General features: G+C 49.2%; 1 protein-coding gene across 8 annotated transcripts in view; it reads left to right on the top strand.

Moving 5' to 3' along the window:
* Nucleotides 1-26,751, top strand: part of ZC3H4 (zinc finger CCCH-type containing 4) — a 59,958-nt gene that overhangs the window by 1,782 nt on the left and 31,425 nt on the right. For 3 of the 8 annotated variants that reach the window (XR_004440432.1, XM_033223795.1, XM_033223792.1), the window contains exons 1-4: nt 60-850; nt 18,983-19,202; nt 19,510-19,620; nt 24,197-24,419. Coding sequence is in view for 7 of the 8 variants with exons in the window: in XM_033223795.1 (XP_033079686.1) it covers nt 555-850; nt 18,983-19,202; nt 19,510-19,620; nt 24,197-24,419 (850 nt within the window). In the remaining variant the exon portion in view is untranslated. Of the gene's footprint in view, nt 1-59; nt 851-1,061; nt 1,124-1,210; nt 1,382-18,982; nt 19,203-19,509; nt 19,621-24,196; nt 24,420-26,751 lie in introns of those variants that run through there. The other 5 variants (XM_033223793.1, XM_033223794.1, XM_033223798.1 and 2 more) reach the window with 3 other exon arrangements.

Here is a 26,751-nt window from a genome sequence, read left to right as displayed (position 1 = left end):
CTCGTCGCCTGGCTTCGGGGAAGGGGATGGGGGAGGGGCTCCGGACCCTTTCTGGGGGGATCTCGAGCAACAGCCCCGCTCTTAGGGGTTTGGGGTTGGGGGTCTCCCAGCCCCCGGCAGTATCCTTTCTCCTGGGGGAGGCACACCCTACCCAACTTGGATGATAGGTACCTTAGCTTAGGAGGCAGAAAGTGGGGGTTCATTCAGGTCCCTTCTCCATCCTTGTAATGGGGGGTCATTTGGGTGGGTGCTTTATAGCACTTTTATTTTTTGGCGGGAGGTGTTTTGTAGCTATCCCCTAGAAGGCCGAATTGGGGAGTGGGGGAGATGCATCTCCAGCCCTTTTGATGAAAACCCCTGCCTAGTTATTTAGAGAAGACCCTTACCCGTGTTTTTGCTAAAGGGCAGGGGCTCTCTCGCTTTTCGTAGGTAGGTGACGTGAGGGAGGATTCGCAGCCTTGTTTTATGGGGGTAAGGTTTGGTTTCCCTGCCTTCTAGGGAGAGGAAGTTGGTCCCGCGCTTTCTCCTGGGGTTCCCCCCTCTGTCGGGGTAAAATGGGGCACCGTCTCTTCCGGGAGAGAAAAAGAGATTTCCTTGTGCTTTGGCAGGGCGTTAAAGGAAGCGCCCCCTTCCCTTTATTAAGTGCGAAACGCGGCGCCCCCCCCCCCCCCCCCACGCCCTTCTCTGGCTGGCGGGTGATAATGGGGTCAGTCCGGCGCGTTTCAGGGCGAGGTTGGGGCCCCGTTTCCTTCCCCTGCTCGAGCAGAAGGAGTTGGGGTGCAGGGTTCGCCCACTGTTTCCTGGTGGGGCAGGAGAAGAGGCGGCTGGAGAGTAGATTTGGACACGGACGGTGGGTTTCAGCCGGCAGGAAAGCGAGTCTTGGAGTGGGGGTGGAGAGGGGAAAAGAACGCGCTGGACAGATGGCTACCCCGCTGCAGCCTTGGCTGGGGAGCCGCTGAGGACCCTCCCTTAGCCGGGGGTCTCAGCCAGGGCTTCCCCTGCCAGGGTCTACGGCCCCTTCTCCCTACTCCCACCTCCCCTTTCCCCTTTCTCCTTCACAGACCATACTTTGCCTTTTAAAAGAAATGCCACCCACATTCAGAGACACAAGTGCAGCAGTTTGGTGAGCTTTTTACAACATTTGTTTTTTTCTGTTTTGTTCTAATTAAATGTATCGTCCTGGGAATCGCAGCCCATCGCAGCCCGACTCCAGTTCAAGGAAATAAACAGATTAGCAAAGGTCTGTTCGCAAAGCCCTCGTTGGGCTTCCGGGCCCCCTCTCCGGGGGCAGGTGCATTACTCAAAGGTGCTTACACGCTTTATTCGACCTCTAAGGAGTTCTCTTATGTCAGAAGTGTATGTCTTACAATGGGTTGGGATGGTAAGTAGCCTCTTTTATTGAGTAATTCAATGATCTCCCTCTTTTTCTCCCTTTCCTGCCTGCCTTCCTCCTCGCCTTTAGAGCAAAGTGATGCTTGAGAGAGTGAGTTGATATGTTCAAATCAGGATTCTAACCCTGTTGAGCCCTTTTAGACTTGCACATCCTTTCAATGTTTAATTTTTTAAATTTTACGTACACAGTTTTCTCCAAAAAAAAAAAGCGTGTTACTGTAACATGACAAAAATCGATGTAAAAGGCCCGTATGTTTTCAGACTCTTGGCATCCCTCTTTCCATTTCAATTCATTGCTTTGTCTCCAGCCTTCATCTCTGAAGACAGTGGATACTTCAAGTCCATTTGTAGGAGACAAGCTTACTGAATTTGATTTATGATACATGTATTCAAGTTAATGGTTTCCCTCCCTTCCTGTCCCCCAAAAAAGATTGGTTCAAGTAGCTCCAATTTTCTCATTTTACTCCAATGTCTCTTGTGGTGATGGACGTTAAAATTGAGCAAGTCATTTGTAAAGTACTGTCGAAGCACAAAATCTGTAAACTGTGTCAAGCCCCCATTTCTGCCTGTCTCCACTGCTCCTTTGTTCGAAAGCACATGTCTGACTGTGAAAAGTTGATGCAAACGTGTTACACGCCCAGTCATGTTGGAGGGAACACCTCCTCCAGCCCCCAGACCCCCCGGCCTACACGTAACAAGGAAAAAACAGAAACAGAAATGACTTGCAGAACCAAACACCGTACTTCTGATGTGTTTTACAAGCATAAGTTCCGTTAAAAGACAAAACACGTTGAAGTTGCATTTTCCCTCTTTCCCACTTTTGATCCCTGACATACTTTGAGAGAGAACCCTGGCCCTCTCCAAAAGAACCGTTTCCTTTTTCTCCTTCTTAAAAGGAAAAAAGGTCACGCACATGTAGATGAGGAAACTGCAATTCAGTAGGCCACTTGTTTTCTTCCTCTTAATATGTTCACAACTGCCATGGAGTGGTGATCCTAGGTATGTAAAATCAGTTATGGGAGGAAGAAATCTCCAGACTCCATGGTATCCTGCAAAAAATGTCTGAAGCACAAACCGAACAAACACATTATCCAGGGCACTGGGTCAGCCTGAAATGAATTGCATTTATTTGAAGTTTCCCATCCTTTATAAAATTCCTTCTCCAGGAGCTGAGAACAGAAACTGGATGACTGATGACCCAAGTTCCAAAGGCTACTAAGTTGCTTATTTAAATTGACTTTTAAAAAGAAACGTTAAGGAAATTGAGATATTTTTAAGTGAAATTTTTAGCAATCATTCAGTGAATTTGAAGCTATTTCCCCAAGCATTTAAAAAACTCACAGGCATATCAACACAAGGGTTTATTGTTTTCTGTTCTCAAAGGAATCTCATCCCGGGAAGCCCCAGTAATTAAGTCAAAAACTATTTGGTTAATCTTTGTTTTTGAAATGTCACAGTACTGCCTTTTTTTCCCCCCAAACTGATGTACCAGTATTAATTAAAAATCAAATTAATGGATGTTGCAAAAAAAAAGAAAGAAAAGGGTGTCACTCAGAATCCCTGATTTAACAACCAATCTTATTATACACTTACAACTTTTTACATTTTTATTTTCTCTGGGTGAGAGATTTAACTTAAAAGCAAATCAAAGTCTCCTAGAAAAAGTCGGTTGTGACCATGGAAATATGGATGTTCTGGTCATAAAGCCCCTTTATTTTTTTAATTCCTCTCAAATTTGCTCTTTAAAAGAAAAAAAAATCATGTGATTCCCCAAAAGGAGTAATTCACAGCCTGTCCTCTCCCCCAGGTACAATTTTGTTCTGCTCTGAAGGTTTAAATTTTTGATTTCTTTATAAGCCATGGTTTTCTCTAAGTAGAGCCAGCTATTTTAGCCACTACTGTGGTTTTCCCACAGCCAGGAAGGCTGATCCCAGGGGAAAATTGTTTTGTACCTGTGGACCTGCCTGTTCAACTGCCTGGCAAATTTAAGATGAACGGTTTTGACTCTTGTGTTTCCGTATAGTTGAATGTAGAGCTTTTTCATGTTGGACTTGCTTGGTAATTTATTTAACGGTGCTTCCACCTCTGCTTCTTGCTCTTAGATCTTTTACCTTCTTCCATAATGGGAGAGAAATGGCTGTCTGAGGGTCCACTTCCTTTTGTTACGTTTTTATGGCTTATGGCTATCAGGCCTCTAGAAACATCTCTCCATAGAGGTCAGATCCAGTTACAGTAAATACCTCTGTGGTGAAAATTGCTAATGGAACTATTTCCAAGTCTCCATGGATAGCTATCAAGTCAAACCAGATTCTAGAGAACCTAATTTTGGTCCCCACAAACGGTAATTCTAGTGCCAGAACAACTGGGTCCGATTCACACCGGGAGGTTGAGTGACAGAGTGAATAGCAAGCAAAGTAGCTGAATTGAGCAAGGCGCTTAACCTGTACCTTGGCAGCACAGCTGAGAAAAAAGGATGACTCCTGAGATTTCTGGCAATTGGTATTTATTCAGCAGATCAGGGACTGTAGGAGCAGCCTTATTGGTGGAGGGACTCCTTTCTGAATACATGGTTTGAAGCCAGTTTCATAATTAAAACCTAATAGGATGGAAAAGCTGCCAGTTTGTCTGGGTGGCATGTCAAGTTCATGGGGATAAGTTAAGGTAAAAATGAGATTGTTTAGGGGGAGCCAAACTTCATGGGTTTGACTTTCCCAGTTTCTTGGCCTAGTCTTGGCTGCGTGGACGCTTTTGATTTTAGGAGTTAATGCAGATGCAGTTTTGAAGACATTGTGTGCGGTTTCGCTGGTGATGTAATGAGGTGAGATGGGCAGTTTTTAAATAGATTTTTGGCACATCACCCGTTGGGGTGACTCTTAATAGTTGTTGACAAAAATGGAGATATGGTCTCTTGGTTGGTGCTAGATTTAGTTGTGTCCTGTTACTTTTTCTGTTGTTTTTCTTAACAGAACACAGGATTATTTGCTGAGAGCATAGTTTGCTGCTTCTGGCCAAACTGGTCTGCCTAAAGGATCTTTCTCGTGTGTATTTTTTTGCCATTTCGCATCTGTGTGAATAGGTGACTCAGTGCCCTGTTTGTCAGGCAAGTGGTGACATCTTTTTGAATGTCGGAGGTGGCAACAGGATGTGGAGGAAGACTGTGGACTTTGGAGCCAGATAAAACTGTTCAGACCTGGCTCCTCCCCGGCAGTGTGCAGTAGGCATCGAGGATAAAATGCTCACTTCTCAGGGTCCTTGTGGTCAAATGGGTGCATTTGGGGACACCCACACAATGCCAGCATTTAGTGAATCTTCCTGCTTTCCCTACTAGAGAAGAATTTGAAACAGAACTGTTACAGTCAGTGTGTAAACAGAAGTAAGAGCATCTGTTTTTGAAGGAAGCGCATTTATCTTTCACCTCTTAGGGTTCTGGTCAGCTTGTTTAATCGCAGGGAGCCGATTGGGGTTGACACTAAGTGGAAGCCATCTTAAGACATTGATTGCTTGCTCAGTGTCTTTTTATAGATGCTCAAATGGTCATACTGTCTGGAGCTTATGCTTACTGTACCTCTTGTGTTCATCTTTTTGCAATTAGAATCCGAGTCAGTGCTGCAGTCTTGGTAGGGCTTCTGAGAACTGGGAAGCCAGGGATCTAGAATCTCACACCACTGCAAACTAGTCGGTTTCCCTACGCAAGTCGTTTACTTTCTCCAGAGAGGAATGAGCAAGGTCTCATCCAGCTCTCCAGGATTCTTCACTCCTTTGGGATCTGGCTGAGTCAGATAAGGTTGTGTTCATTCAGTAACTAAGCTCCTCCCCGGCTTTTCTTGGAGCAGAAAAGTTTTCTGAGTGTGCAAAGAATCCTGAAGACTTTATTTAAAGTCAGGCTAGGGTTGTTACTGCCTTTATCAGGCCTGGTATTCCCTTCCCGTGTGTCTGGCCTACCTTCTGCAGTTTCTGACCACAATAAAGGGTTGCTGCTGCTGCTGCAGCTCACTAATGCCCACTTGCAAAGCAGATGCCTTAACAATTAATTTGCAGGTTAGACTCAGTGACTAGATCACAGGCAGGCCCATCAGGTTCCCGGTCATGCCTGTCAGTCATCCCAGAAAGGATAGAGTGAAGTCCAGAGCCAAAAGCTTTGTTTTTTCTCTTTTATTGAGACAGGGTTTTGCTGTTGCCCAGGCTGAAATGAAATGCAGTGGCACCTCATAGTATTAATAGCTCACTGCAGCCTGGAACTCTTGGCTTCAATGATCCTTCCACCTCAGCCTCCCAAAGTGCTGGGATTACAGGTATAAGCCACCATGTCTGCCTGGGTGCTGCTGTGTTCTCTCCACGCGGGATTGGCCCTCTGCTGACAGTGATGAGTGATGGACAGCTGTGGTTGGGGAAGTCAGGCAAACTGGATGTGATTCTTGAGTTCATCTCCTAAGTCAGTGTCTTTGTCTTTCCAAAGGGGTGACAGTGCCATTTGTGTGCAATTGACCTGAAGGTCAAAGATTACCTACCAGGGCCCTTCTGAGTGCTTCTCATGCGTTAGCTCATTTAACCTTTACCCTTGCCCTTTGAGGAGAAACTGAAACAGAGAGGTGAAGTCACTTGTCTCAGGTCACAAAGCAAGTGCGTGCTGCAGGCAGAGTTAGAACCCTGGGCGGCTGGTGCTCAGACCCCATCTCTATCCTATGCATACCATTATACTGTGGTGGATCTGGTATGGTATTTTTCAGACTGCAGGGTATAGCCACTAGTGGGATATGAAGTCCAATTATTGATTTTTTTCTCCTGCATTGGAAAAACAAGGAAATGGAAGAGGAAAGGAAAAGCATAACGCATTTAAGTGTGGCTTCTGGACACTTTTGTTTGGGTGCAATGCAAAGAAGCAGATGTGGTTCAGTGTCAAAAAGTGTGAAAGCTGTTGCATCCAGGCTAGGGGTCGACAAACTATGATTCTTGGGCCAAAGCCAGCCCACCCAGCCTGTTTTTGTAGGTAAAGTTTTTTTTGTTTGTTTGTTTGTTTGTGTTGTTTTGAGACAGGAGTCTTGCTTTGTTACCCAGGCTGGAGTGCGGTGGCACGATCTCGGCTCACTGCAACCTTTGCCTTCTGATTCAAGGGATTCTCCTGCTTCAGCCTCTTGAGGCTGGGATTACAGGTGCGCCCAACCACGCTTGGCTAATTTTTGTGTTTTTAGTAGAAACGGGGTTTCACCATGTTGGACAGGCTGGTCTTGAACTCGTGACCTCAAGTGATCCACCCTCCTTGGCCTCCCAAAGTTCTGGGATTACAGGTGTGAGCCACCGCGCCTGGCCAGTAGGTAAAGTTTACTGGCACACAGCCATACTCATTCATTTATATCATCAGTGGCTGCTTCTACGCTACAGCAGCGGAGTTGAGTAGAAAGTTGCTGCCCACCACGCGGTATGGTATGTACTGTCTGGTATGCCAGCACAGCAGCCATTGTCATTATTTTTTGTAGTGGGAGGGAATGAGGAGGGAATATAGATCTTCCATTAAAGTTGGCCCTCGAGAGGGTGGGGGTGTTACTCCTTCCTCAGTCTACTGTGGCTCCATCCTCCCTACGTTCCACTCCTTCCAGTGAATGTAGAGGCCCAAGCCTAGGCTTTTAAACCCTCTTAAATGGAAGGGATTTTCATTCATTAGAAGTAACTGGAGACTTCTTGAGTCCCCATGTGGAAGTGGATCACGGCCATCACATCCCTGCTATGGCCTAACCGAGGGAGCTGGGCCCAGACACTAGTGTCACTTGGCCAAAAGTCTGTTGCAGGTGGCTTGGATTGTTGCCCTCCTCATTTTCCTAACAGACACCAGGGCTTAGGTTTCCTTGGGATTCCAGGCAGGCCCTGCCACTCCACGGGGAACGAGAGCAGTCAGAGTAACTGAAGCCTGTGGGCCACACAAGGCAGGCTGCATCCGAGGCAGGGCCCGTCTCCTCTGTTCAGTCTGTGCATCCATCACTTTCAAGCTTATTTGGAAACCCTTGATAAACACTCATTTGAGTTTGTGTCAAAGTTTTAAGTGATACAGGTTGCTGAAAAAGGTTTCTTGGAAATTTGTTACTGTTTCTATTGATGAAATTGACCAAAAGGGTATGAAAGCTGAGATTGATACATCATGTAGAATATGCACTGAGCATGTAGCCAATCTGTACCTGGCCCTGTGCTGGGCCCTTGGAAATGTGGGGTTACTGTGAACCTCATTCTTGTCTGCCCTTAAGGAACCCACAGGTGACTAGAAATTAACAAATAGGTTGTATGTAGATAATTGTAGTTAAGAAATTATTGGCCGGGCGTGGTGGCTCAAGCCTGTAATCCCAGCACTTTGGGAGGCCGAGATGGGCGGAGCACGAGGTCAGGAGATCGAGACCATCCTAGCTAATACGGTGAAACCCCGTCTCTACTAAAAATTACAAAAAACTAGCCAGGCGAGGTGGCGGGCGCCTGTAGTCCCAGCTACACGGGAGGCTGAGGCAGGAGAATGGCGTGAACCCGGGGGGCGGAGCTTGCAGTGAGCTGAGATCCGGCCACTGCACTCCAGCCTGGGCGACAGAGCGAGACTCTGTCTCAAAAAAAAAAAAGAAATTATTATTATTATTATTATTATTTTTTTTTTTTTTTTTTTTTTTTTTTGAGACGGAGTCTCGCTCTGTCGCCGGGGCTGGAGTGCAGTGGCCGGATCTCAGCTCACTGCAAGCTCCGCCTCCCGGGTTCACGCCATTCTCCTGCCTCAGCCTCCCGAGTAGCTGGGACTACAGACGCCCGCCACCTCGCCCGGCTAGTTTTTTGTATTTTTTAGTAGAGACGGGGTTTCACAGTGTTCGCCAGGATGGTCTCGATCTCCTGACCTCGTGATCCGCCCGTCTCGGCCTCCCAAAGTGCTGGGATTACAGGCTTGAGCCACCGCGCCCGGCCAAGAAATTCTTTAGGTGATGTACGAACAAATCTCAAGAGTCTTAGGCCCAGATCTCTTATTTATTTGTTTATTTTTATTTTTATGTATTTTTTAAGACGAAATCTTGCTCTGATGCCCAGGCTGGAGTGCAGTGGCACAGTCTTGGCTCACTGCAGCTTCCGCCTCCTGGGTTCAAGTGATTCTCGTACCTCAGCCTCCTGAGTAGCTGGGACCACAGGCGTATGCCATCACACCGGGCTAATTTTTGTATTTTTAGTGGAGATGGTGTTTTTACCATGTTGGCCAGGATGGTCTTGAACTCCTCATCTCAAGTGATCTGCCTGCCTTATCCTCCTGAAATGCTGAGATTATAGGCATGAGCCACTGTGCCTGGCATGAAACCCCATCTCTACAAAAATTATCTGGGCATGGTGGCACATGCTTGTAGTCCCATCTACTTGGGAGGCTGAGGTGGGAGGATTGCTTGAGCTCAGGAGGTCAAGGCTGCATTGAGCCATGATCACGCCACTGCACTCCAGCCTGAGTGACAGAGCAAGACCCTGTGTAAAAGTAAATAAATAAAAAATTATAAACAAGGAGAACTCTTAGTTCATAAGTTAAATTGTTAGACTTTCTCCTCTGGAGTAATAGAAATCGGTCCTCTGGGGGGCCGGGTGTGGTGGCTCAAGCCTGTAATCCCAGCACTTTGGGAGGCCAAGACGGGCGGATCACGAGGTCAGGAGATCGAGACCATCCTGGCTAACATGGTGAAACCCTGTCTCTACTAAAAAATACAAAAAACTAGCCGGACAAGGTGGCGGGCGCCTGTAGTCCCAGCTACTCGGGAGGCTGAGGCAGGAGAATGGCGTAAACCCGGGAGGCGGAGCTTGCAGTGAGCTTAGATCCGGCCACTACACTCCAGCCCGGGCGACAGAGTGAGACTCCGTCTCAAAAAAACAAAAACAAAAACAAAAAAAATCGGTCCTCTGATGAAAACCATGATCTTTGCAGCTTTAAACCATCTGAAGCTTCGTTGGCATGAGAAGGTGGTTAGAAAACTCTTCATTGCTGAGAAGCAAATTCCAGAGGTTCGTCCGCCAGGAGTAACTTGGTTCTGAGGGATAGATACCTTTGCTCAAGAATGCCAATTTTCAGAGCTTGTGGGAGTGGACGAATAGATACTAAGGCAAAGAAAATGGCATCTTTGGCCGGGCGCGGTGGCTCAAGCCTGTAATCCTAGCACTTTGGGAGGCTGAGACGGGCGGATCACGAGGTCAGGAGATCCAGACCATCCTGGCTAACACGATGAAACCCCGTCTCTACTAAAAAATACAAAAAACTAGCTGGGCGAGGTGGCGGGCGCCTGTAGTCCCAGCTACTCGGGAGGCTGAGGCAGGAGAATAGCATAAACTTGGGAGGCGGAGCTCGCAGTGAGCTGAGATCCGGCCACTGCACTCCAGCCCGGGCGACAGAGCGAGACTCCGTCTCAAAAAGAAAAAGAAAAAGAAAATGGCATCTTTGTCTCCACAAGCTTCCTCTAGCAGGCTGAGTGTTTTCATGGTCAGCCTGTTTGGAGCTTTGCGGAAATGTTCTAAGACGTTTGCGTGCTTGGACAAACCCCAGAGTGGATGCTGCACACTTGGGGGCGAAGGCATTCCTTTCATGTTAGGGGACTTTGGAATTTCACTCCCTGGGATTTATATTGTTTTCTCTTTGTGTTGGGATGAGTCCTTTTTTTTTTTTTTTTGGCCAGAATTCCTTCAGTCTTTCCATGAGCCCTTATTCTCTTTTTTTTTTTTTTTTTTTTTTGAGGCGGTGTCTCGCTCTGTCGCCCGGACTGGAGTGCAGTGGCCGGATCTCAGCTCACTGCAAGCTCCGCCTCCCGGGTTCACGCCATTCTCCTGCCTCAGCCTCCCGAGCAGCTGGGACTACAGGCGCCCGCCACCTCGCCCAGCTAGTTTTTTTTTTTTTTGTATTTTTAGTAGAGACGGGGTTTCACCGTGTTAGCCAGGATGGTCTCGATCTCCTGACCTCGTGATCCGCCCGTCTCGGCCTCCCAAAGTGCTGGGATTACAGGCTTGAGCCACCGCGCCCGGCCTAGCCCTTATTCTCTATCTAGATGTCTTTGGTTAGGTTTTTGAAATGCTACCATTTCCTTCATTTGATATTGGAAGGACTGTGTCGGCCTTGTGTCTTTGCGTTTGGGTAGGTTTTACTCCTAAGTATTTATTCTGGGGGAGGTTGCTGCCAAGTGCTTGCGTTACATAGCCTCATGGGATTCTCGCATGACACCATCCTGAGGACTCCATGGCTGCCTGTGCTGCACAGTTAAGGAGACTCGGGTGCAGAGTGTTTAAGGAATTTGCCCAAAGTCTTGGTGCCTCATTCTGGCATTTCTTGGAATACTGATTCATGAAGTCTGTTTTATGTGTGTATATCTTTTTTTTTTTTTTTTTTTAGTTTTTTGTTGTTTTATTTTGTTTTATGTATGTATATCTTATTTTTCCCCACTCGATTATACATTTCAGGGTGGGCGTTGTTTTGTCAGTTGACCTGTTTAGCAAAGTACTCTTTTTGACATAATTTGTAGTTGTCAGATAATTTGTAGAAGTTAAAAGCTGGTCTTTGCATCCGAAAGTACTGGATTTAATTTCTAGTTCTGCTTTTTCCTGCTGTGACCCCATGGGCAAATTCCTTCCTGTCTCTGAGCCTCAGTTTAGGCCTTGGTGAGGAGTGTGGAGGCCCCCAAGCCCAGATTCCAGCTCTCTGCTGGGAAATTATTAAATAACTGCTTGGGGACCTTGCAGCCTCTCCTCACATTGCTGAGTTGTCCCACTTGGAAATTCTTTTTTGTTTTCTTTTCCTTTTTTTTTTTGAGATGAAGTCTCACTCTGTCACCCAGGCTGGAGTGTAATGGTGCAGTCTCAGCTCACTGCAACCTCCACCTCCCCGGTTCAAGCGATTCTTCTGCCTCAGTCTCCCAAATAGCTGGGACTACAGGTATGTGCCACCATGCCTGGCTAATTTTTTTTTTGTTTTTGTTTTTGTTTTGGAGACGGAGTCACGCTCTGTTGCCTGGGCTGGAGTGCAGTGGTGCGATCTCGGCTCATTGCAACCTCTGCCTCCCCAGGTTCAAGTGATTCTCCTGCTTCAGCTTCCCTAGTAGCTGGAACTACAGGCACGTGTCACCATGCCCAGCTAATTTTTGTATTTTTAGTAAAGATAGGGTTTCACCATGTTGGTCAGACTGGTCTTGAACTCCTGACCTCAGGTGATCCTCCCGCCTTGGCTTCCCAAAGTGCTGGAATTACAGGCATGAGCCACCGCGCCTGGCTGGAACTTCTTTTTTTTTTTTTTTTTTGGAACTTCTTTTTTCTTAACCTTTTATTATGGAAAAAAATTTTTTAATGATTATTCATAGAGGCTGGGTGCAATGGCTTATGCCTCTAATCCCAGAACTTTGGGAGGCCAAGGCAGGAGAAGGCCAAGGCAGGCTTTAGTCCAAGAGTTCAAGACCAGCCTGGGCAGCATAGAGAGACCCTGTCTTTAAATTATTTGTAGTGACGGAGTCTCACTGTGTTGCTCAGGCTGGTCTCTAACTCCTGGGCTCAAGCAGTCTGACAGGGTCTCACTCTGTTGCCCAGGCTGGAATGCAGTGGTACAGTCTTAGCTCACTGCAGCCTCGACCTCCTGGCTCAATCGATCCTCTTGCCTTAGCCTCCTGAGTAGCCAGGACTACAAGTGCATGCTGCCAGGCTAATTTTTGTGTTTTTTTGTAGTGATGGGGTTTCCTCATGTTGCCCAGGCCGGTCTCAAATTCCTGGGTTCAAGTGATCTGCCTGCGTTGGCCTCCCAAAATGCTGGGATTACAGGCATGAGCCACTGTGCTTGGCCTATACCTGTAGATTCTTCAGTATGAATCTCTAACTTTATGATCATTTAAAAACATAACTACAGGCCGGGCATGTTGGCTCACACTTGTAATCCCAGCACTTTGGGAGGCTGAGACAGGCGGATCACCTGAGGTCAGGAGTTCGAGACCAGCCTGGCCAACATGGCAAAACCTGGCTTCTACTAAAAATACACAAATTAGCTGGGCGCGGTGGCAGGTCCTGTAATCCCAGCTACTCGGGAGGCTGAGGAACAAGAATCACTGGAAGCCAGGAGGCGGAGGTTGCAGTGAGCCGAAATCATGCCAGTGCACTCCAGCCTGAGTGACAGAATAAGACTGTCTCAAAAGAAAATAAAATTAAACAAAACAAAAAACCTTACTACAAAACTCATTCCTAACAAAATTAACAATATCTCAAATACCCGAGCTGGGTTCACTTGGCTCCAATTTCTCCTACAGTCACATCCACCAGTAGGTGTCTTCGTATCTGGATGCCAGCAGTGGATAGGTAGACTGTCTTATGTTGAAGTGAGAGTGTGGGGTGCAGGGTACAGATGACTTCGCCAGTTTTGTGCCTCACTTGGGTGGTTGCTGCGGCGTGGGCACATTACCATGGAAATGGAATGATGTCACAGAGCACGCTATGATGACACCCAAGAATGCTGAGGAAAAGGAGACACAGAGCACATTTGTTCTTGGTTTCTGGTTGATGAACCTAGGTAGTAAGGACACTGAAAAGCATGTGCAAGACCCAGAGGTTTATTTCAAGAATTTCCTGGCTCTGAAAATCCCTCAGTGAGGTTTCCCCTGTGGCTGCTTCATTACATCCTAACTCAAGGGAAGGTCTCTGGGGCCTTAGGCATGAGCCCTGAGCTGAATTTCTATGGAAAGGCCCTGTGCCTTCACTCCTAGTAAACGACTGTGCTGCAGAATTGGACTTGGGGATCGTGGACTTCCGCGTTTAGGCTGGTTGTTAAACATTTGAAGAGGCGGCACCTCCTTGTAATTTTTGTAATTTTGTCCCTAGTTAATGGGTCATTCAGAGCCTACCCAGGCAATTTGTTGAGAGTCTGGGCAGTTAATGATCATAACCCTGACCTTCACATTAACCTAGCCGCCTCTTATCAAGGGCTCTCATGATCTTAAGGTAACAGCCACTGTTCCATGAGTTTCCATCTTTTGTGTTGTACTTTGCCTTTTTTTTTTTTCACTCTTGTAAACCAGGTTGATCCACAAACCCTGGGCCCCTTTCAGCTTTCGTCCAACTATCTTGTCTGGAGAGCTGCCATGTTGCCAAACTTCATTTTTGTAAGAAGCCTTTGTGCCTTCCCGGGGCTCAGCTCTCCCTACGTCTTTTTGTCTTGATTAGCTACTTGGTGGCTTCTGGTACTGCCTAGATTAGACCTGAGGGAGGGGAGATGTCGCTTTTGTCAGTTTTGTCAGCAGGATGAGTTGGGAGAACAGTGTATGTGTGGTTGTGACCAAGTAAAAAGAACTTGTTGACCAGCAGTCAGCAGTGTCCGTCAGGGAGAGCTGGCTGTAGCTTTCTTTTTTTCTTTTTTTTTTTTGAGATGCAGTTTCATTCTTGTCCCCCAGGCTGGAGTGCAGTGGTGTGATCTTGGCTCACTGCAACCTTTGCCTTCCCAGGTTCAAGCGATTCTCCTGCCTCAGCCTCCTGAGTAGCTGGGATTACAGGTGGCTGCTACAATGCCCAGCTAATTTTGTATTTTGAGTAGAGATGGGGTTTCTCCATGTTGGTCACGCTGGTCTCGAACTCCCGACCTCAGGTGATCCGTCCACCGTGGCCTCCCAAAGTGCTGGGATTACAGGCGTGAACCACCGTGCCCGGCCCTGGTTGTAGCTTTTCTTATAGAAAACATACTTCGAAGTCAGCATTCCAGCCAGTTAGGGCTTTCCATGGAGAGGCGTCCTCATGCTAGCTGGTTCTTACAACCAACAGCTGCTCCTTCCTTTGTGCCTGTCCCTCATGTCAATTGCTGTATGCCTATTATCTCATTTAACCTTCACAACCCTTGAGATAGGTGCTGCTATTATCCCATTCAGTAGATCAGAAAAGTAAGGCTCAGGTTATGGACTACGAGCATACTCTAGAGAAGAGGTGGAGCTGGTTGAGTTACTTGGTCTGCAGAAAGGAGCATGAGGCCCAGATGTGTAGGCTGCTGGATAAGGCAGTATGAAATACCTCCTTTGAAATATCATGTCTACTTTGGACATGAAATATCTTTTGTTTTGTTTTTGAAACCGAGTCTCTAGCTCTGTCACCTAGGCTGGAGTGCAGTGGCGCGATCTTGGCTCACTGCAACCTCCGCCTCCGAGGTTCAAGCAATTCTCCTGCCTCAGCCTCCTGAGTAGCTGGGACTATAGGCATCCGCCACCTCGCTGGTCTAATTTTTGCGTTCTTAGTAGAGCTGGAGTTTCGCAATGTTGACAAGGCTAGTCTCGAACTCCTGACCTCGGGTGATCCACCTGCCTTGGCCTCCCAAAGTGCTGGGATTACAGTTTTGGTTTTTGTTTTTTGTTTTTTTTGAGACACAGTTTCACTCTGTCTCCCAAGCTGGAGTACAATGGCACGATCTCGGCTTACTGCAGTCTCTGCCTCCCATGTTCAAGTTCTTGTGCCTCTGGCCAGGCGCGGTGGCTCAAGCCTGTAATCCCAGCACTTTGGGAGGCCGAGACGGGCGGAACACGAGGTCAGGAGATCGAGACCATCCTGGCTAACACGGTGAAACCCCCGTCTCTACTAAAAAATACCAAAAAAAAAAAAACCTAGCCGGGCGAGGTGGTGGGCGCCTGTAGTCCCAGCTACTCGGGAGGCTGAGGCAGGAGAATGGTGTAAGCCCGGGAGGCGGAGCTTGCAGTGAGCTGAGATCCGGCCACTGCACTCCAGCCTGGGAGACAGAGCAAGACTCCGTCTCAAAAAAAAAAGAAAGAGTGCTAGGATCAAGTTCTTGTGCCTCAGCCTCCCGAGTAGATGGGATTACAGGCGCCCACCATCACACCCAGCTAGTTTTTGTATTACTGGTAGAGACAGGGTTTTGCTGTGTTGGCCAGGCTGGTCTCGAACTCCTGACCTCAAGTGATCCGCCTGCTTTGGCCTCCCGAAGTGCTAGGATTACAGGCATGAGCCACCACACCCGGTCTGGACATGAAATATCTTTACCAAGCACTGTTTTTGCCAAGTCCATGGTGTGTGCTGAACCCAGCATGCTTGTGGGCCCTGTGGAGTCGGCCTGTTCCTTAGAGTGGGCATCCAGATCTGTTCTTTGGCCCAGGGAGAGGAGCAGCCAGCTCTGAAAATGGAAACTGAAATGCCCGGGAGCTTTGTCCAGGAGGTACGAGGCAGGACTGGCTCAAGGCAAGGCGTTGGCCTCTTACCATTTCCTCGTGGGGGCCAGTTCCAAGTCGGTCTCCCAGGGTGGTTGCTTTCCTGTCCCCGAGGGCTCTAGCAGCGGACTGAGTGCAGCCATGTCAGGCGTTGCCAATACAGGCTCTGGGAATAGAGTGCTCCCTGCACAGGCCGCCGCGGCAGGCTTTTCTTCTGCTTGCTTGTCTCAAGAGAGTTTGGCAGGTCTAGATTGAAATGATTAGCGCGGTGGGGCTTCCCCCACTTTTCTTGGGGGATTATGTCCAGGTCTGTTAAGCATGTTCCCTCGGTATTTAATCCCACTCTGACACGGATTTTGCTGGCAGTCTGTTAAGTGGCATCGCTGAAACCTGGTTGCTGTTTTGTGGAGACCGCCTTTGTGCTGTTGCGCCAGTGGCACACAGGATTCCCAGTTGGCTTGACTTCCTTTCTTTTTGCTTTCTGTTTAACAGAGTCTGAAAAATATAGTTAAGACCTCGTATTCACGCAGGACATTTAGCTGGGAGGGCATCTCGGGTGTTGGGAGGGGAGACCCCCTGAGGTGACTGTGGGCGGAGGTTAGCACAGGGCTCAGAGGGGCTTTGAGGGCATGACATGGCAGGATGGCCCTGAGAATGCAGCGATCTGTTTATTGTCGCCGTCTCAGTGCCCCTTCATCAACCAGCAGCAATTTAACAACAAAAAGTCCTGTGTATTTGTCTGCCTCTCTCAACTCTAGGGAAACAAAGTTTCAAGTAGCCACTGCCTGTTTTGTGAAAAGTTGTATGGTTGATTCTCTTTTGAGCCCAGATGTGCCTGGAGCTGTTGATATCAATAGTGTGCAGAATCCTTCTTTGGCTCAGGTCTTTGCAGGGTGGATTTGAATGCTGTGCTTCTCTACCTTGGTGATTCCTTTCTAGAATCATTCTGGACGATGGTTAAGGCTCTTGGAGTTCCTTGGATGGTCTTTTGTCCTCTACCCGCAGGTGTTAGATGTAGAGTAGCCCGTACCTTCGTCCGAGCCAGTGGGTAGCATCGAGACAGGGAAGGAGGCCTCAGCTGACCATGGACAAGGCTGTTGCCTGCCGTGCGGCAGTGTTGGACATAAGGGAGGGCGTGCTGAGGCTGCCACCCACTCCGGCTCAGCTGACCCAGCCCTGATGATGATCATGCACCTGCCTTGTGGACCAAGTGTGTTGTCATTTGTATCTTTTTTCCTACAAGGACAGTGCAGAAAAGGAGGTAGTCAAGCAACCTGGCACAGATTTGGCGTTTAAAATATTAGTGACCTGGATGGTGATCATGTGCCTCTCAACTTTATGCCTTCTAGACTTGTGTCGAGAGTAATGTTGTTCTTAGCTTTTCTTTGTGAAACCCCAGCATGTACACCTCCAGTCTGTCCCAGGCCTTCTCCCGCTCAGTCTGTCTGTCTCTCCCTGAGTTTCTCTTGAGGTGTGGCCCTGGCCCGCCCCCAGTATTCCCATCAGGGTGCCACTTCACGGTGTCTGCACAGCTCCCGGCGGCAGGAAGTTTGCCATGTCACTGAGTAACAGCTTCTCCCTTGGGACAAAACCAGTTTTCCCAGTCATGTGGCCCTTTCAGTGTGGGTGAGGCGTCCAGTGAGGGCTTTGCTCCACGCCTGGTTTCTGTGGGCCGCACCCCAGCGGGAAGGCGCTTCCCTTGTCAGGACTGCAGCCTGAGCCCCCCCCCACCCCGCCCCATCCCAAGTTTGCTAGTCAGGGAAGCAACACGAGGAGCACGTGGGTCACGTCACCTGTGTTGTTGCCTTTGAAGCAGCAGAGAGAGTTTTGTGTCCTGCATTCTCTTTCGAGAACTGCCCTTGACCTCTGCCCAGGAGTATCTGTGGGGCTGGGCCACTTGGGTTTGAAATAGAACCCATCCCCTTTGAACTGGGAATGAGAGTTCATAGAAAAAGCCCCTCTTGAGGAGCTCCTTGATGTTTGGGTAACAGTCCTGAGGCACATAAAGGAAAGGACACAAGTGAAAGGACTGTGGAGGGTCCTGGGAGGAGTCTGCCGCATGCGCTGGAACCTTCAGGCAAGCACGCCTGATGCACTGGCTCCCGCCTGGGCAGCTGCAGGCCTTTCCGCAGAGGTAGCTCCATTTGTGGCTAACCTTTTGGGGCCTGGGCTCGTGGCGTTTCCTCCTTACATCCCTTCTCTTTGTGTCCTAGTTAATTGAGATGGAAGAAGTTGGAGGCTCTCATGCAAGCCTTTTTGTGGTCATTCATGGGGAACTTTGGGAGCTTTTTAAAATTATTCAAAAAAATTTTTTTCCTTTACCAACTCCTGTACTTGTGAACACTGTGTCTGTGGGTTTGGCTCAAAAACTGGATTCGTTTTCCAGCTGCCCCCTCCTGAACCCAATTTCTTCCCTCACTCCTACCCCACCCTGTAGATACTTACATATACAGAATGTCCGCTGGGCAGTGTCATGTGTGGAGAGCACTTTCAAAGTCCTGGGAATTGGGATGACATGGGGGAATTGGAAGAGTATAGGATGGGGAGCCAGAAGGGGTTCCCAGTACCTGCAGGTGAGTCAGAGGAGGGAGAGAAAGCAGGGCCGGTATCAGGTGAGGTCCTCAGGAGGGCCTGGGATCGGTGCCCCTCCTCCAGCTGCTCAGTGTTTGCTTGCCTCCAGCCCAGAGATGTGGGACTGACGAGGGTGGGTCAGACCTGGTGACCTGGGACTCTGAGCCTGTTTCCAGCGGTTCTCATGGGGCTTTGTAATAAAGTACTTTGAGGGTTCTCAGGCCACAGCCCAGGCCTGCCTGTGGGTGAGTCCCAGGTAGCTTGGGGCCACCCCTGGTTCAGAACCAAGGCCCTCTCCACGGTGTACAGCCACCGCCCTCAGCCTCAGGTGGCACTGATGCCCAGCTCCCTGGGGCCCGGAGCCCAGCAGGCGATCCTGGGCCTGAGGGAGGGGATGCAGGTCTGTGCTCTCTGGGAGAGGCACTTCTGTGGTCAAGCGAGGTTTAGAAGTGCCCTAAGTGCTTCACAGCAGAGCTGTGTGGGTTTCTAGACTGTGGGGCTTCCTGGAAGTTCTGCAGTGTTAAACATTGTGAATCCCCAAGTTGGGGCTCTTATGTGACCACAGCACCTTGTCGGTTTCTTCTTCTGAGGACACTAGTCCTGTTGGGAAATCTGACGTAGATGTGTCCCGGTGTTAGTGGTAATGCCCTTAAACTCCTACCCCTCCCCCAGCCAGGTTAGACTGGAGCAAGCACAGTTCTTTCAGGGGGAGGATAAGGGATGGAACAAGAGGCCATGACCCCTGTGTCCTCCCAGGGTCTCACCTTGCTCACAGCAGTCAGGCCCTCGGTTCTTGTCAGCCTTGGACAGCCCAGAGCCCTAGGAGGCCTCCTCTCAAACCCTGTGTTCATGGTGGCTTTGGGGTTCATTTGTAGGGAAGATGGAGAGTTGGAAGAAGGCGAATTGGAAGATGATGGGGCAGAGGAGACCCAGGATACCTCCGGAGGGCCTGAGAGAAGCCGGAAAGAAAAGGGGGAGAAGCATCACAGTGATTCGGACGAGGAGAAGTCCCACAGGAGACTGAAGCGGAAACGGAAGAAAGAGCGGGAGAAAGAGAAAAGGAGGTCGAAGAAGAGGAGGAAATCCAAGCACAAAGTAGGTCCAGGATTCACTGGGACTGCCACTGCCTGGCATTGGGCCTGGCTGAGAGCCCCAGGGGCTGAGCTTTTGCTGTCCACCCTAGAGGGCACTCTTAATGCCTTTGCTTATCTCAAATGGGATAAAGACCTTGTTTAAGAGTTGGTAGCTTATGTTCCGTTGCCACTAAGTGCCCCAGGTGAGGTGTTTCAGGTGAAGCACAGAGCCCTGGGGCACGTGCCGGCATAGCTTGTTCTGAGGCTGACTGCGCCTGAGTGGCCCGTCTGCAGCAGGGTTGCTGAGTCTTCTTCCCCTGTCATTACAGCGCCATGCTTCTTCTAGCGATGACTTCTCTGACTTCTCAGATGACTCGGATTTCAGCCCCAGTGAGAAAGGGCACCGCAAGTACAGAGAGTACAGCCCCCCATATGCGCCGGTGAGTGACTGGCGCACTCTGCTGAACTCTGGGGCCAGCCGGGAGGAGTTCAACTGCTTGTGTTTCTTGAGCACTTGCTGTGTTCTGGGCATTTTATGTGGGTTTCAGTCCTGGGTCATCAGATATTAGTTTAATCCCCATTTTATGATTTAGGAAACCGAGACTTACACAATTTCAGCAAGGCAGCCTAGACAACAAAGTGAGACCCCATCTCCACAAAAAATAAAAAAATTAACCAGGCATGCCTGTAGTTCCAGCTACTCAGGAGGCAGAGGTGAGAAGATCCCTTGAGCCCGAAAGTTCAAGGTTGCAGTGAGCTGTGATCAGCCACTGCACTCTAGCCTGGGTGACAGAGCAAGACCCTGTCTCAAAAGGAAAAGAAAGTTTCAACAAAGTTGCCCAGCTCTGAAGTAGAGGAGCTGGGTTTGAACCCAGGCCCTAGCTGACCTCCGTGAGGTATGCTCTCCAGCCTCCTCCGTGCGGCCTTAGCAAGGCCCTGTATGTCTCAGAGAAAGATGCTGACTGGTCCACGTCATGGCTGACTGGCTTCCACTCTTCACAAATGACCTTTTTGGGAAATTGGCAAGAGAATGAAATGTTCTTAAGTGGCCAGTAGGCAGGCAGTACTCGGCCACCGTCACTTTCATTTCAAGCAGCAATTTAAATTATTTGTTCATTTTGTATACCATTTCTTCCCCCCAGAGAATTCCATAAGAGAAAAGCAAATCATCTTTTTTTTTTTTTTTTGAGGCGGAGTCTCACTCTGTTGCCCAGGCTGGAGTGCAATGGCGCAATCTCAGCTCACTGCAAACTCTGCCTCCTGGGTTTGCGCCATTCTTCTGCCTCAGCATTCTGAGTAGCTGGGACCACAGGCACCCGTCACCACGCCTGGCTAATTTTTTGTATTTTTAGTAGAGACAGGGTTTCACCACGTTAGCCAGGATAGTCCCGATCTTCAGACCTCATTATTTATTGAGACGGAGTCTTGCTCTGTTGTCTAGGCTGGAGTGCAGTGGGGCAATCTCGGCTCATTTCAACTTCCACCTCCCGCGTTCAAGCGATTCTCCTGTCTCAGTCTCCCGAGTAGCTGGGATTACAGGCATGCGACACCATGCCCGACTGATTTTTGTATTTAGAGACAGGGTGTCACGATGTTGGCCAGGCTGTCCTCGAACTCCTGACCTCAGGTGATTCTCCCACCTCGGCCTCCCAAAGTGCTAGGATTACAGGCATGAGCCACTGCACCCGGCCGGTTGAGAAATGTTTTAAAGTTAGTAGGTCTTTAAAGCTGTCCCAGGTATCCCGTGACCCAGTATCATCCATCAAAACAAATGATTCATTGTCCAGTACCATAGTTGAGATTGATCTACTGGTGTAGGTTCAGCCTTCAGACCTGAGAGAGGCAGGAAATGGAGGGAACGTTGCATGCTTTTTATGAACTAGAGCTGGAAGCATTTTAAAGATCTGCTCAAGTACTTGTATGTGTGTCTGTGTATCTAGCTGTATTTTGCATTGTCCTGTTTTTCTATAATACGGACTTTTGGCCGGGCGTGGTGGCTCAAGCCTGTAATCCCAGCACTTTGGGAGGCCGAGACGGGCGGATCACGAGGTCAGGAGATCGAGACCATCCTGGCTAACATGGTGAAACCCTGTCTCTACTAAAAAATACAAAAAACTAGCCGGCAGGGTGGCGGGCGCCTGTAGTCCCAGCTACTCGGGAGGCTGAGGCGGGAGAATGACGTGAACCCGGGAGGCGGAGCTTGCAGTGAGCTGAGATCCGGCCACTGCACTCCAGCCTGGGCAACAGAGCGAGACTCCGTCTCAACAACAACAACAAAAAAATACGGACTTTTAAAAATTAGTAGGCTTTATTGTTTGTTTGTTTATTTATTTATTGAGATGGGATCTCATTCTATTGCCCAGGCTGGAGGGCAGTGGTGTGATCTCACCTCACTGCAGTCTTGAGCTCCCTGGGCTCAGGTGATCTTCCTACGTCAGCCTCCTAAGTAGATGGAACCATGGACTGCCACACCAAGGCTAATTTTTGTACTTTTGGTAGAGATGGGGTTTCAAAATGTTGCCCAGGCTGTCTCAAATTCCTGGGGTCAAATGATCTGCCCACCTCGGCCTCCCAAAGTGCTGGGATTAGAGACATGAGCCACCATGCACAGCCGACTTTTTTATTCTTTCATTCATTCATTTATTTAGAGATGGAGTCTTGCTCTGTCACCCAGGCTGGAGTGCAATGGCATGATCTCGGCTCACTGCAACCTCTACCTCCCAGGTTCAAGTGATTCTCCTGCCTGAGCCTCTCAAGTAGCTGGATTACAGGCGCCTGCCACCACACCCGGCTAATTTTTTTTTTTTTTTTTGGTATTTTTAGTAGAGACGGGTTTCACTATGTTGCCCAGGCTAGTCTCGAACTCCTGACCTTGTGATCTTCTTGCCTTGGCCTCCCAAAGTGCTGGGATTACAAGCCTGAGCCACCATGGTTGGTCCAACTTTTTTGTTGTTGTTGTTGAATTGTTTTTTGAGACGGAGTCTCGCTCGGTCACCCAGGCTGGAGTGCAGCGGCGTGATCTTGACTCACCACATCCTCTGCCTCCTGGGTTCAGGTGATTCTCACACCTCAGTCTCCCGAATAGCCGGGATTAGAGGTGCCCGTCACCACTCCCGGCTAATTCATTTTGTATTTTGAGTAGAGACTGGGTTTCACCATGTTGACCAGGCTGGTCTCGAACTCCTGAACTCAAGAGATCTGCCCGCCTGGGCCTCCCAAAGTGCTGGGATTACAGGTGTGAGCCACCATGCCCGGCCTTTATTTTAATTTTTTTGAGATGTTGTTTTGCAGTGTCACCCAGGCTGGAGCGCAGTGGTGTAATCTCAGCTCACTGCAACCTCTGCCTCTCCTGGGTTCAAGCAATTCTGCTTCAGCCTCTCAGGTAGCTGGGATTACAGGTGCCCGTCCCACACTTGGCTTTTTTTTTTTTTTTTTTTTTTTTGCATTTTTGAATTTTTAGTAGAGATCTCATTTTGCGATGTTGGCCAGGCTGGTCTCCATCTCCTGACCTTGTGATCTGCCCGCCTTGGCCTCCAAAGTGCTGGGATTACAGGTGTGAGCCACCATGCCCGGCCTTTATTTTAATTTTTTTGAGATGTTGTTTTGCAGTGTCACCCAGGCTGGAGCGCAGTGGTGTAATCTCAGCTCACTGCAACCTCTGCCTCTCCTGGGTTCAAGCAATTCTGCTTCAGCCTCTCAGGTAGCTGGGATTACAGGTGCCCGTCCCACACTTGGCTTTTTTTTTTTTTTTTTTTTTTTTTGCATTTTTGAATTTTTAGTAGAGATCTCATTTTGCGATGTTGGCCAGGCTGGTCTCCATCTCCTGACCTTGTGATCTGCCCGCCTTGGCCTCCCAAAGTGCTGGGACCACAGGCGTGAGCCACTGCGCCCGGCCCCCTGGTCCCCCGGCCCCCCGACTTTATTTTTTAGAGCTGTTTTAGGTTTATAGAAAATTGAGCCGGGCGCGGTGGCTCAAGCCTGTAATCCCAGCACTTTGGGAGGCCGAGACGGGCGGATCACGAGGTCAGGAGATCGAGACCATCCTGGCTAATACGGTGAAACCCTGTCTCTACTAAAAAATACAAAAAACTAGCCGGGCGACGAGGCGGGCGCCTGTAGTCCCAGCTACTCGGGAGGCTGAGACAGGAGAATGGCGTGAACCCGGGAGGCGGAGCTTGCAGTGAGCTGAGAGCCGGCCCCTGCACTCCAGCCTGGGCGGCAGAGCAAGACTCCGTCTCAAAAAAAAAAAAAAAAAAAAAAAATTGAGCAGGTAGTAGTAGAGTTCCCTTCTCCCCTCTGCCTGCCCCCTTCCCTGCCCCCAGTTTCCTATTACCAATGTCTTACATTGTTGTGGTAACTTTGTTACAATTGATGAGCCAGTATTGATACATTGTTATTACTTAGTGTTGTGTAGTTCTTTGGGTTTTGCCCAATGTACCCATTATTGTTACATATTCACTATTATTCCATTGTCTGGATATACCAGTTTGTTTTCCCTTTACATGTTGGAGGATGTCTTGGTTGCTTCCGTTTTTATGAGTATCTTTTAACTTCTTCTAGTACCACTTGGCACTACCACACTTTGGAAAGCATCATTTGAGACGGCTGTCTAGCCCGGCTGCCAAGCAGGCCATTTATTGAATTCCAGGGCCCTAGCAAAATTGTGACTGAGCATCCCCATCCTGCTTCCCAGGCCCCTCCCTGTGTGCTTGCTCTGCATCCCTGGGAAACGCTCCCTTCTCCTCCCCTTCGTTCATCAGGGATTGGGGGTCTGTGGTTCTGTTTTCTTTCTAGCTCTGGCCCTTTATGAGGAACAGAAACACTTGGGCCGTCTGCTTACCCCCACTTCCTGGTATGAGAACCTGTCCTCAGAGGGTCTGGGGACCAGCAGTGCAACCCTGGGACAGTAGTAGCACCCAGACAGACATTTCGTTTAGGGAACACTGGGGATCTTGGTAGTCTGCACCCGCAGCTGTGGGATCCGGCTCACCTCTTCTCCCCATCTCTGGGACGCAGTCCCACCAGCAGTACCCCCCATCGCATGCCACGCCCCTGCCCAAGAAGGCTTACTCCAAGATGGACAGCAAGAGCTATGGCATGTACGAGGACTACGAGAACGAGCAGTATGGGGAATATGAGGGCGATGAGGAGGAGGACATGGGCAAGGAGGACTACGACGACTTCACCAAAGAGCTGAACCAGTACCGGCGTGCCAAAGAGGGCAGCAGCCGTGGCCGAGGTGAGCCCTGCCCTGGCAATTTCTCCTCCGGGGCATCGGAGCCACCTGGGTGACCTGGCCTCACAGAGCCTCAAGTTTGGTCACTTAGGGTTGGGATAAGTGTACAAAGAAAGGCCGGGATCTGCACGTGTGTGGCACAGGGGATCGGAGAGATCACCCGCTGGTCTGTGATTGGGGTGGTGCCAGGCTGGTGTGAGGCAGGGAGAAGGCCAGCGTGCCTGAAGGGTCACTTCCTGGTCGGCTGTCAGGGGAGAAGGGGATAGCTTCTCTCTCACCTGGGCTAGGGTCACTGACAGCTGGCTGCCCCACCCCGCAGCAGTGCTCCCTCATTCTCCCAGCCCCATCACCTGATAAGGTGTGACTGTAGTCCTTGCCTCTGCCACACCTCTGAACCTTGGACCTGTGTCCTTTGGGAGGAAGGTGGAGGAGGCTTGAGCACCAGGGACACGGTAGCCCTGACTGGCCTCTTAGAGCCATCTCTGCCGGCGCAGTGGCTCACGCCTGTAATCCCAGCAATTTGGGAGGCTGAGGCAGGCAGATCACCTATGGTCAGGAGTTCGAGACCAGCCTGTCCAACAACAGCAACAAAAAAGAATCGTCAAACTGTCTCCTGCCAGAAAGACTGCCCAGCCTGAGAGTGGCTTCTGGAATCTTCCAGCACAGGAGTTCTCAGACTTGTGAGCCCTGCCTGAGGCCCAGCTTGTTGAGCAGCTGTTCATTCATTCGCTCTTTTTATTTTTTGAGACTGAGTCTCGCTCCGTCAGCAGACTGGAGTGTAGTGGCGTGATCTTGGCTCACTGCAACCTCCACTTGCCGGATTCAAGCAGTTGTCCTGCCTCAGCCTCCTGAGTAGTTGGGATTACAGGCGCATGCCACTACGCCCAGCTAATTTTTGTGTTTTTAGTAGAGATGGAGTTTCACCATGTTGGTCAGGCTGTTCTCAATCTCGTGACCTCGTGATCCACCCACCTCGGCCTCCCAAAGTGCTGGGATTACAAGCATGAGCCACTGCACCCGGCTCATTTGTTCTTCTAGCAGTCTTTCTCGGACACCTCCCTGGGGCAGCCCCTGTGCTTTTGGGAGATCCTAGACCGGTGCTGTCCAGTAGAATTAGATTGGAAGCCACCATATCACTTACATTTTCTGGTAGCCATATTTAAAAAGTGAAAAGGACACTGGATAGTCCCAGCTACTTGAGAGGTGGAGGCGGGAGAATCACTTGAGCCCTGGAGTTGGAGGCCAGCCTGGGCAACACAAGACCCCATCACTCTTTTTTGTTTATTGGGAGACAGAGTCTTGCTCTGTCACCCATTCTGGAGTGCAGTGGCACAATTTAGGCTTACTGCAACCTCTACCCTCTGCCTCCCAGGTTCAAGCAATTCTTGTGCCTCACTCCCGCAAGTAGCTGGGAATACAGGCATGTACAACCACACCCATCTTATTTATTTATTTATTTTATTTTATTAACTTATTTATTTTTTTGAGATGGAGTCTTGCTCTGTCGCCCAGGCTGGAGTACAGTGGCACGATCTTGACTCACTACAAGCTCTGCCTCCCGGGTTCATGCCATTCTCCTGCCTTAGCCTCCCAAGTAGCTAGGATTACAGGCGCCCGCTACCATGCCTGGCTAATTTTTTATATTTTTAGTAGAGACAGGGTTTCACCATGTTAGCCAGGATGGTCTTGATCTCCTGACCTGGTGATCCGCCCACCTAAGCCTCACAAAGTGCTGGGATTACAGGCATGAGCTACTGCGCCCAGCCTATGTATTTATTTTTGAGACAGAGTCTCACTCTGTCACTCATGCTGGAGTGCAATGGCACTGTGTTGGGTCACTGCAACCTCCGCCTCCCAGGTTCAAGCGATTCTCGTGCCTCAGCCTGCCTAGTAACTGGGCTTACAGGCCCGCACCACCGTGCCTGGCTTTTTTATTTTTAGTAGAGATGGGGTTTCACTATGTTGCCCCATCTGGTCTTGAACTCCTGAGCTCAGGCAATCCGCCCGCCTTGGCGCCGCAAAGTACTGAGATTACAGATGTGAGCTACTGTGACTGGACTAAGTTTTTGTATTTTTAGTAGAGATGGGGTTTCGCTGTGTTGGCCAAGCTTGTCTTGAACTCCTGTTCTCAAGTGATCTGTCCAACTGGGCCTCCCAAAGTGCTGAGATTATAGGATTGAGCCACTGCACCTGGCCACTCTTTTTTTTTTTAAGTGAAGGAAAAAGTGAAACCAATTAAATTAATTTTGATATTCTGTTTTCAACCTAATATGTTTAAAATCTTATTTCAATATGTAATCAAATTAGACAAATGAGATATTTTATATTTTTTCTC

Source organism: Trachypithecus francoisi, unplaced genomic scaffold (genome assembly GCF_009764315.1).
Source record: "Trachypithecus francoisi isolate TF-2019V2 unplaced genomic scaffold, Tfra_2.0 Lachesis_group12, whole genome shotgun sequence".
Lineage (NCBI taxonomy): Eukaryota > Metazoa > Chordata > Mammalia > Primates > Cercopithecidae > Trachypithecus > Trachypithecus francoisi.
This window is presented reverse-complemented; position numbering and strand designations above follow the sequence as displayed.